The 11,780-nt window shown below is 34.4% G+C and overlaps 1 protein-coding gene across 2 annotated transcripts in view; it reads left to right on the forward strand.

Moving 5' to 3' along the window:
* The first annotated feature begins 229 nt into the window (after positions 1–229).
* The window catches only part of LOC107558745 (protein phosphatase 1 regulatory subunit 14C-like), a 16,618-nt gene continuing 5,067 nt past the window's right edge, over positions 230–11,780 (forward strand). Inside the window, exons 1-3 of one of the 2 annotated variants that reach the window (XM_016242417.1) lie at positions 231–619; positions 9,899–9,982; positions 10,907–10,939. In XM_016242417.1, coding sequence (XP_016097903.1) covers positions 392–619; positions 9,899–9,982; positions 10,907–10,939 — 345 coding nt within the window. In that variant the 5' untranslated portion in view covers positions 231–391. Of the gene's footprint in view, positions 620–9,898; positions 9,983–10,906; positions 10,940–11,780 lie in introns of both variants that reach the window. The other variant, XM_016242418.1, reaches the window with a different exon arrangement.

An 11,780-nucleotide genomic window follows, 5' to 3' on the forward strand; every position in this document is an offset into this window, starting at 1 on the left:
AGATAGATAGATAGATAGATAGATAGATAGATAGATAGATAGATAGATAGATAGATAGATAGATAGACAGACAAATAGTAGGTAGATTAACATGTCTGTCATGGTATTATCATCTCATACTGTACCATGGTACTGGCACAGCTTGTTCAGGATCTCTGTTGTGTCCAATGAGCGCAGAGGGATTTCCCTCTTCACCAATACTGTGTGCGCTCCGGCACTCACAGCGTTAAGACGAGCGCGCACATTGGCTTGACATTCCCCTCCCACGCGCCGGGCGTCCTTTAAATGCTCGCGCTGTGCTTTAAATAGCAGGTGTGAGAAACTGTGTCCCTGCGTACACCCCTCAGACACCACCACCACCACCCCCATCATCACCGCCATCACCGCCGCAATGTCCACCGCCAGCGCCGAGACCACCGCGCAGCTGCCGCCGGCCGCGGGCAGAGTGTTCTTTCAGCCCGGCGTGGGCTGCGCCGGCTCCGGACCGATGCAGCGCGATGACCCAGTGCCGAAAAAACAGGGCAAAGTGACGGTGAAGTACGACAGAAAAGAGCTGCGGAAGAGACTCATACTGGAGGAATGGATCATTGGACAGCTGAGCGAACTTTACGACTGCGAGGTAAGACTGGACCCAAACCGGAACTGCATAAAGAGCCTTTTAAATTTAGATAATTATTGATCATTAGATTTTTTTTTTTTATTTAATTGTGTTTTATTTTAGTTTGTTGTGTATAGTTTCAATATTTTTTATTTATTTTAGATTTAGATTGTAACATACATAAATAAAAAAATACTAATAATATTTCGTTGCAAAAATAAAAATTACTATTACTATATTATTATTTTTTAAATAAAAAAATTCACTGATTTATATCGTAATATATTATGAATCATATACTTCTATTCGTTTAATTATTACAGTACAGCCAAGTGTTATCTATTCTACTGTATTTATACAAAAAGAAAATACAGTTTGGACCTTTTGTATGAGTCTATCTTTTAGAAATACAACAATATAGATTAATAATATCTGCCAACATGTTATTTTCAGCTTTTGTACAGTTCATTTATTCCTCTTCTTGGAGTACTTGAGGTTAAGTGTCTTGATCAAGGGCACAATGGTGATGCAGTAGAATATGAATCCGCTCTTGTGGGGTTTTGACCTAAAAGGTCACAAACCAAGATTTTTAACCTCAAAGCCATTCCCTCGGGTTTATAGGTTGATGAATTGGTCTTCTTTGTGTGACCTACATTTAGCTGCGATGTAAAGCATGACACTACAGCTATAGACATCTTTAAAGTGTGGCATCCTTCCGCATCAGTGCTCATTTGAAGATGACCAAACGTCATTCTGCTGACCTCTGTGAGGTGTCTTATTGCTCTGTACGGTGTGCTGGTCTCTTTTGTTCTTTCTCTAGCCGTATCTCTCAATGTTTCTGTTCTGCAGCAGCTTGCTTTTTTTCTGCTGATGCTGTGTTGGCCCCAGAGAGACAAGAAAGAGAGAAACGACTAGTTGAAAGGATTCTGTGCTTCCAAAGTCTGATTAAAAACCAGGAAATTTGATATTTTTATAAGCACAAATTCCTTCGATCAAAACAAACCTTAAAAAAATGTCTTATTCTTTATACGTATACATCAATGTGTAAATGTATCTTTTCTTTGTAAGTGAATATAAATGAATAGAAAAATATCTTTATAAAAAAATAAGTACTTTTTACTGTATTTTATAATAATTTACATTTTGGACCTTTTGTGTGAATGCTTTCTTTTAGAAACACAACAGTATAGATTTATAATATGCATGTTCATTATTAAAAAAATTATTATATATTATGTAATAATTCCATTTTAATATTTCTAATTAAATAATTGAGAGATATAAACCTGTCTGTTTTCCATTTTGTTACCAAAAAAAAAAAAAATTCTCAAAATGGATGAATACTGTCAGGTACAAAAACAATTGCAAGTACTTATTATAGTAGTGAAATCTTTTTTTAATAAATAGGCAAATGTTTGTTTTTATTGGGTTTAGTATGTTTTATTTAATAAATCACATTAAGTCTGAGAATAGGGTAGTGATTGTAAGGTTAATGTAATGCCATGTTGTTTATTGTATATACAAGCATATGAGAATATGGTAAATGAACCTTTAACATGGTCTCTCTGGACTTTACACATCAGATTTCTGATGGTAGTAGTTCACTGGCAATCATATGTTGAAAATGGAGCATGTTAGAGGACTGGTGTTATGCACTGGTTAAAAAATTATTATATATTATGTAATAATTCCATTTTAATATTTCTAATTAAATAATTGAGAGATATAAACCTGTCTGTTTTCCATTTTGTTACAAAAAAAAAAAAAATTCTCAAAATGGATGAATACTGTCAGGTACAAAAACAATTGCAAGTACTTATTATAGTAGTGAAATCTTTTTTTAATAAATAGGCAAATGTTTGTTTTTATTGGGTTTAGTATGTTTTATTTAATAAATCACATTAAGTCTGAGAATAGGGTAGTGATTGTAAGGTTAATGTAATGCCATGTTGTTTATTGTATATACAAGCATATGAGAATATGGTAAATGAACCTTTAACATGGTCTCTCTGGACTTTACACATCAGATTTCTGATGGTAGTAGTTCACTGGCAATCATATGTTGAAAATGGAGCATGTTAGAGGACTGGTGTTATGCACTGGTGTGTACATCTTTGTGAGTTATATTCACTTTTTTTTCTTCTATGGTAATTGTCTCTATTATGATAATCCTTTAGATGTCTGTTTTGAGCTTATACATAGCATTTGTGGCAAATAAAATGCATTTTATTTTTTGTTAATCAAAACATCAAATAGGATGCTGTTTACAAGCTCAAGCATCTAATCCGATTAAACATGTGAGCTCATAAAGAGGTGTTTACTCGGGTGTATTTAACGACCCATCACATTTACACTAGAAACAAGAGGAGGAAGTCACATGTAGCAATAACCGTTCACAGCTCAATGTCTGGGCGCCCATTAACAGCAGCTTATCAAAGGCAATAGACTTCATGTAAACGACAGGATTCTGAATTGGACCGTATAGCTGCACTAATAAACTCTGTGAAAAATAATCTTCAACAATGCAATTAGAGCTTTATTAAAAGACTAGTATAATAGCAAGATTGTTGCATTTGTCTGCACTGTTGAGCTAAGTTGCAAGATGAGTGCTTTATGCTTACCAAGACTGCATTTATTTGATCAAAAATACAGTTTAAAAACCACAAAAATGTGAAATATTATTACAATTTTAAATAACTGTTTTCTATTTGAATAGATTTTGAAATGTAATTTATTCCTGTGATGCAAAGCTGCATTCTCAGCTGCATCATTACTCCAGTCTTCAGTGTCACATGATCCTTCAGAAATCAAATTGCTGATTTGGCATGTTTGTTTGTTTGTTCATTCAGTATTACTTAAATATGTCTCTCACAGTGCTTAATGAGTTCAGGGAAAGTGTTTAGCAGGTTTTGCATGTAAACAGACAGTTGCTGGCGGGATTTGCGTGCCGCTCACTAACAGCATCCCCATTGTGCAATATGGCCTTTAGGGTTATTAAAGTGTAGACAGACCTACTTAAGGAAGAGTAGGTCAGTATGGGATTACTTGCAGACAGTGAAGTTTTTCTGCCTCTAGAGAGGTTTGACAGAATTGAACTATTTCTAACTGAACCCCGAGACTTGAAACTTACTCTCTATGCTATACTATGCTAGCTGCTTGATTGTATGCCTTGTTGCATTCCCAAATGGCAAAAGACAATAATGCAATGCAAGTGTGCAGTTAATATTTTAGATTTTATTGTTAGACTTTCTGCCTTGACTTTATTTATAGCTAAAGTTTTAGTAATTTTGTTGTGGTTTTGACTTTTTTTAATGTCTATATAGTTTATATTTTATGCATTCCTTTTAGTTGTAGATTTAGTACTTCGTTTAATTGTATTTCATAACATTTTTATTTCAAGTAACATTTTATACATGGTTTTAGTTTTACTATAATAACCCTAACTGGCACCAGCCTTGCCAACAAGAGCTAGCTACTCATTACAGCTCTAACTTCAATTCTATTTCTGATTAAATTACTTGCAATTCAAATAAATATTCTGGCATTATGACTTTTTAAAAAATCACTCTATAATGGGATAAATATTAGAAAACCTTGTATTGTTCAAAACATGTGTTTTATAAAGTCTGTTGCATTTGGTTTGGGGTTTGAATGTTACAAACTCAAAGCATTTTTAGAAAAGAAATGGAAAAAACAGAACCATGATATTTAAATCATAATCAGGGTTATAGTTAACTAAAACTAAAACCATAAATATTTTTGTTACTTGAAATAACAGGCTTTAACTGATATAAAACATTAATATTTAAATAAAACTTTATTTCAGATAGTTAGTGGATGAACTATAATAACTAAAACTGAAAAAAAAAAAATGAATATTATAAACATTTAATTAATAATATAGACATATATATATATATATATATATATATCAAAATATATACTGTATTTGTGTGTATTTATATATACATAATAAACATACACAGTACACACACATATATTATGTAAACAAACTTTTCTTTCCGATGCGATTAATCGCGATTAATCGTTTGACAGCACTAATTATTACAAATTAAAAAACTGTTTTCTGTTTGAATATATTTTAAAATGTAATTTATTCCTGTGATCAAAGCTGCATTTTCAGCATAATTACTACAGCCTTCAGTGTCACATGATCCTTCAGAAATCAAGAATAAATTATACATTTTAACATATATTTAAATAGAAAAGTCATTTTAAATTTAAATTTTAAATTTCACAATATTACTGTTTTTACTGTATTTCAAATCAAATAAATGCAGCCTGGTGAGCATAAGAGACTAATTATAAAAAGCAGTATAATGTATAAATGTCAAAACATGCACTTGCATGCAAAATACAAAAAGAATAAAAATGCATGTTGCAAGTTAGTTACATTTTGCTTGTTTTATTAAAACTATATAGGGTTGAAATGTGTCTTATCCTACTAAGGGCACTACTAAAGCAACAAATGCAACTGATTCCCACTCAAAAAAGGAGTTCATGTCACCCTTGCCTTGTAGAGACCAAATTTATCATCCGGAGGACCCTGATCATAAATCATCCGTGACACACAGAATATGCATGCATGCGGATAGTATTTCATGAGCACATATGTGCGTGTGTGATACAGTACAGTGTGTGTGATTTCTCAGCATTGCCGTTGGCATTTCTGTGTACATTTCACACTTTCCTGCAAGACGTCTCTCACACCAGCGCCTGTTTGCTTTTCTGATACGAATGCTCTGTGATCTGACCTGTCTGCTCCGTGAGGGAGAGAGAGGCGGCTTCCCTCTGCTCTGTGTTTGCAGAAGAGACACCAGTCGACTGCACGATGAGACCCAACGCACAAATAGGTCAAGTGAAGGTGTCTGTGCTGCTTCTGCAGTCTGGAAGAGCTCATTCAACTCTCTGACCTGACAGCACACACGGTCACTACCCACAATCCACCTGCAGACAGACATTACATGCAAGCCGCTGGAATGAAAAATTAAATGAATATATAAATAAAATATTAAAATGATTATGATTCTGTAGTGGCCATTAAGGATTACTCAAATGAAACATTTATGAAAATGACAAGAAGCCTTTATAAAATGACTGCAGTGGCAATATGATAAAAACAATCTTAAAAAAAAACGATTTGTAATAAATTAATTACTATTAAATATTAAGTTATAAATATTATATTATCAAGTGTGTGTATGTGTGTATATATATATATATTAGTGCTATCAAACGATTAATCCAAAATAAAAGTTTTTGTTTACATAATGTGTGTGTACTGTGTATATTTATTAAGTATATATAAATACACACATGCATGTATATATTTAAGAAAAATGTTACGTTTATGTATTAAATAAATTTATACATGAGATAATTTATATGAATATAAATATAAACATGTAAATATTTTCAAAATATATACTGTATGTGTGTGTATTTATATATACATAATAAATATACACAGTACGCACACACACACATTATGTAAACAAACTTTTCTTTTGGATGCGATTAATCACGATTAATAGTTTGACAGCACTAATACATCAGTTTCTCATAATATTCAATAAACAGTTATTCAATTCAAAATATGTAATTAATGATAATAATAATTAAATTATTTATCAATATGTGTGTAGTGTGTGTGTGTGTATATATATATAATTATTTATAAAAAATATATATAAAATGCATTTATTTTGTAGAACAATAATTTCATTATATTTAAAATACATATTAATATATAAATATTTAAACAAATTCAACATATTATTAATACAATAAAATACATTTTTAAATATATTGAAAAATATTCTAGATATATTTAAATATATTGAAAAATTATATACGCACACACACATTTTTAGAATATCGTTATCTATTAGTAATATGATATAGAAAGTTTATTTTATATAGATTAGTGTTTAGTAAATTATTAATTTATTTGGAAGAAAATGTCAGTAGTGCTTGGATGTGCAATACAACAACGCCGAGGTGTTGCTAATGTGGTTGCGAAGTTGTTCTGAGTGTTTTGGGATGCTGTTATGTAGTTTCCAGACTATGCTTGGTGCACCAGTGTGAATGGCCTCTGTGTCAGCTTCTCTTGACTGGTGTTAGAGCAGTTTGTGATTGATTGGTCATGTCTTGGCGGTTGGCTTGACTGATCTGCTGATGGTTGAGCTTTATCTGCTGGAGTCTTTGTGGCTGGTATTGTCTTCATTGCCATTTCCCCTTCAAAGAGAGAACACACACACACAGACAAAGTCTGAAATATTAGTTCTTTTAATGGTGAATGTGTAAACGCATGATGAATGAGCTAATCTGACAGCAGCCTGGCGACTGATTGGATCATTATTTTAACAAACAGCTCTAATAAAGTTAAAGGAACCATGCTAGTGCACTAAAAGGCTGATTTGTCAAAGTCTTCACTGAAAGTGCATATGTGAGTGTGTCTGCTTTTGCAGATTTATAGTGTTAATATAAATTGATGTGTATCCATTAGTGTTTGTCTTAAGAGTAAAAGTGTGTCAGAATAGATTTACATGCATTCACAATATCCACCTTCGTCTGGATCGCACAGCTCAGATAATATGAGAATTGAGATTCTTGACATCTCTTGAGGAAACTCGGGAAATTAGTCATTTTTGATGAAATCTCTCTTTTAAAGGTATAGGCCTACAAGCATTTCTCGATGCATCATTGTCAGTTTTCCCTCACCGTATATGAACCGTAGTGTGAATTTTCTTCTTAACCCACACACACACACACATACAGAGACTCATCCTTATTAACTCTGCAGACCAGCACTAATCATTTTGACCTGCTTCTCACTAAATCTCTCCTCCTTTCTGTATTCTCTCTGAAAGGAAGCAGTGTTATTTACTGAGCTACTAGTAAACTCAACATCAGTGCAGCTTGAGACTGAGAAATTGGTAACTGGTAGATCTGGGGGGGAAGAACTATAAATCCTGCGGCGGTTCTTCTAATGGTGAATGTGTAAACGCATGATGAATGAGCTAATCTGACAGCAGCCTGGCGACTGATTGGATCATTATTTTAACAAACAGCTCTAATAAAGTTAAAGGAACCATGCTAGTGCACTAAAAGGCTGATTTGTCAAAGTCCTCACTGAAAGTGCATATGTGAGTGTGTCTGCTTTTGCAGATTTATAGTGTTAATATACATTGATGTGTATCCATTAGTGTTTGTCTTAAGAGTAAAAGTGTGTCAGAATAGATTTACATGCATTCACAATATCCACCTTCGTCTGGATCGCACAGCTCAGATAATATGAGAATTGAGATTCTTGACATCTCTTGAGGAAACTCGGGAAATTAGTCATTTTTGATGAAATCTCTCTTTTAAAGGTATAGGCCTACAAGCATTTCTCGATGCATCATTGTCAGTTTTCCCTCACCGTATATGAACCGTAGTGTGAATTTTCTTCTCAACCTCGCACGCTTTCTTAACCCACACACACACACACATACAGAGACTCATCCTTATTAACTCTGCAGACCAGCACTAATCATTTTGACCTGCTTCTCACTAAATCTCTCCTTCTTCCACTCTCCTTCTTTCTGTATTCTCTCTGAAAGGAAGCAGTGTTATTTACTGAGCTACTAGTAAACTCAACATCAGTGCAGCTTGAGACTGAGAAATTGGTAACTGGTAGATCTGGGGGGGAAGAACTATAAATCCTGCGGCTTTTTTTCAGCTGAACTGTTAACCGTGGACGATGCGAAGCTGTCATGGGTTGCACAGTTAGATGACGTTCACTCGCAGGACCGTAACCCACACACACACACACATACAGAGACTCATCCTTATTAACTCTGCAGACCAGCACTAATCATTTTGACCTGCTTCTCACTAAATCTCTCCTCCTTTCTGTATTCTCTCTGAAAGGAAGCAGTGTTATTTACTGAGCTACTAGTAAACTCAACATCAGTGCAGCTTGAGACTGAGAAATTGGTAACTGGTAGATCTGGGGGGGGAAGAACTATAAATCCTGCGGCTTTTTTCAGCTGAACTGTTAACCGTGGACGATGCGAAGCTGTCATGGGTTGCACAGTTAGATGACGTTCACTCGCAGGACCGTTAGAGCGGAGTCTGCCTTTCAGAAAATTTGAGAAAAATATACAAGTAGAATGACATTTGAAAAATAAATGTTAAGTGTTAATGAATACATTTTAAATGCAAGTTCTGAAAGATTATTTGTATCGTTGATTATTCAGAAAACGCAATTACTGTATTTAAAAAAAAAAAAAAAAGTATTTGTCTTAAACACTGTAGCACAAATTACACATTAGCATGTTTACATTTGGTAAGACCAATTCGTTTTTTATACTTTTATTTGATCAAATATACAGTAATATTGTGAAATATTATTGCAAATTTAAAGGGGTCCTATTATGCTCTTTTACAAAGTCTTGATTTTGTTTTGGGGGTGTACTAGAACATGCTCTCATGCTTGGTGGTTCAAAAAACGTATTATTTTTCACATAATTTACATTATTAAAATACCTTTCTCCCCAGCCTGGCACAAACGGCTCGATTAGTTCCGGCTTTGATGAAGGTCCGCCTTCCGAAAAACAAAATGTGTTGTGATTGGTTAGCTGCCCCAGTGCGTTGTTCTGAAAGATTATTTGTATCGTTGATTATTCAGAAAACGCAATTACTGTATGTACAAAAAAAAAGTATTTGTCTTAAACACTGTAGCACAAATTACACATTAGCATGTTTACATTTGGTAAGACCAATTCGTTTTTTATACTTTTTATTTGATCAAATATACAGTAATATTGTGAAATATTATTGCAAATTTAAAGGGGTCCTATTATGCTCTTTTACAAAGTCTTGATTTTGTTTTGGGGGTGTACTAGAACATGCTCTCATGCTTGGTGGTTCAAAAAACGTATTATTTTTCACATAATTTACATTATTAAAATACCTTTCTCCCCAGCCTGGCACAAACGGCTCGATTAGTTCCGGCTTTGATGAAGGAAATGGTTCTGATGTACATATAATTCAGAATTTCTTGGCTGCTGATTTTATCTAGACCACATCCATCCAATCTGCTAGAATTTCTGCACTAATGAAGAACAGAATCCAGAGGGGAAGTTAATTGCTTGGGGGTTTCTTTTTAATTCTTGGTGGTTTCCGAACTGCAAACTTCATTATAAAAATAGGCACAAAAGAAATCTCATTTGTGATTTCTCACTGTGTGATGTGTTCACTTCCACTAATGTGGCCTGCTTTCTGCTTCTACAGGAAGAGGAAATGCCAGAGGTGGAGATAGACATTGATGATCTCCTGGAGGTGAACAGTGAAGACGAGAGAGCCATAAAACTACAGGTAAAGTCCTGTGATGTGCGAGCATGTGTTTGTAAGAGAATGCATTTTCTTATTAGTTCACCCAAAACTAAAAATATGCTGAAACTTGCACTCAGGCCGTCCAAGATGTGGGTGAGTTTGTTTCTTTATCTGAGAAATTTAGCATTACATCACTTGCTCACCAATGGATCCTCTGCAGTGAATGGGTGCCGTCAGAATGAGAGTCCAAACAGCTGATAAAAACATCCCAATAATCCAACACCACTCCAGTCCAGTCCATCAATTAACGTCTTGTGAAAAGCTGTGTACTTGTAAGGAACAAATCACTGCAATATTAAGGATTGTTGACTTGTATTTAGTCAGACGCAACGCTTTGATGTTAACAAGACGTTAACTGATGAACTAGTGTTGTGTGGATTACTTGCGGATTATTGTGATGTTTTTATCAGCTGTTTGGACTCTCATTCTGACGGCACCCATTCACTGCAGAGGATCCACTGGTGAGCAAGTGATGTAATGCTACATTTCTCCAAATCTGTTTTGCTGAAGAAACAAACTCATTTACATCATTATGTACATCCACAGCAAATTTTCATCAGGTGAACTATTTCCTTTAAGACTGAAAGTATTTCGTTTTAGTTGGAATGAAGAGAATCTTGCGGAGTAATTAGTTAAAGTTATCGTCGGCATGTTTATAACTAGCTAGCTGAATAATCAGATCTGGTTTAATATCACAGATATTTAAAAGAAACTCTAGCGTCCCCTTGAGGGTGCACAGTTATGTAACAACACATTAAGCATTAAAAACCAGGACTGCACCACCCCTAGCTGAGAATTCACTCTGTCTATGTATAAGTCTAGTTTAAGTCGGTAAATCCTGAAGCTTCTAAAGTTGTTGGTGTGTGTCTCAGTTGGTTGATATCGCTCTCTGTTTTTGTCCCTCAGGACTCACTGTCAGACTGCTACAAGCCCACTGATGTAAGTCATAACGTAAAATATAGGTCCATAACACACAGCACTGTTCCAAAACCAACAAACCAACTGACATAGACAATATTTTAAGGCATCATGGATGCACTCACAAAGCAAAAGCTTTATAGCCACATTACGCTGCTACGCTGCTTCATATATGTCTCTGCGACAAAACGGTAGTCAAATATATAAATAAATGCATAGAATTAGTCAAATTTTGGTTGCTGTTCACAAGCAGTGTATGTGGCTCGCATGACTCACTGCATAAGTGCTTCATATTAGTAACTTATGAGGTTACTGCAAATGCACATACACACGCACAGCTTCAGGACATGCTAGTGGATTTCATAGAAGTGCATTGACCTGAAAACATGTGTGGCCTCAAAGAATTCATCCAACATTATGAAAATCATAATGCATAAGAGCTACCCTACACTGTAAAAAATGACAGTGAATTTAACGGTAAAAGACTGTAAAAATGCTACAGTAAAAACCTGTTAAATGGTTTACGGTAAATTCCCCTACTGTATACGGTGAAAAACTGTATTGGACATTACATGTATTGGACATAAATTTTACGGTAGTATACCGTTTTTGGAAGTGAAAAATACTGTATAATTTACAGTGAATAACTGTAAATTGACATTCCCAGAATTCCCTGTTACATTTCAAATTTGATGTTTTTTTGTTTCTTCTTAGTTTTTTCTTATCAGTTTTGTATATTAGGGTTGAGTGTTACACCTAATGTTGTTAAATGAATGGTTATTGCATTATTTCAGTTTCATGTGTGTTACCATGATGGTGTTTGGTGTTTGTGTGAATGACACTGTGCACCTTCTATATATGT

Source organism: Sinocyclocheilus grahami, unplaced genomic scaffold (assembly GCF_001515645.1).
Source record: "Sinocyclocheilus grahami isolate Dianchi unplaced genomic scaffold, SAMN03320097.WGS_v1.1 scaffold657.1, whole genome shotgun sequence".
Classification (NCBI taxonomy): Eukaryota; Metazoa; Chordata; class Actinopteri; order Cypriniformes; family Cyprinidae; genus Sinocyclocheilus; species Sinocyclocheilus grahami.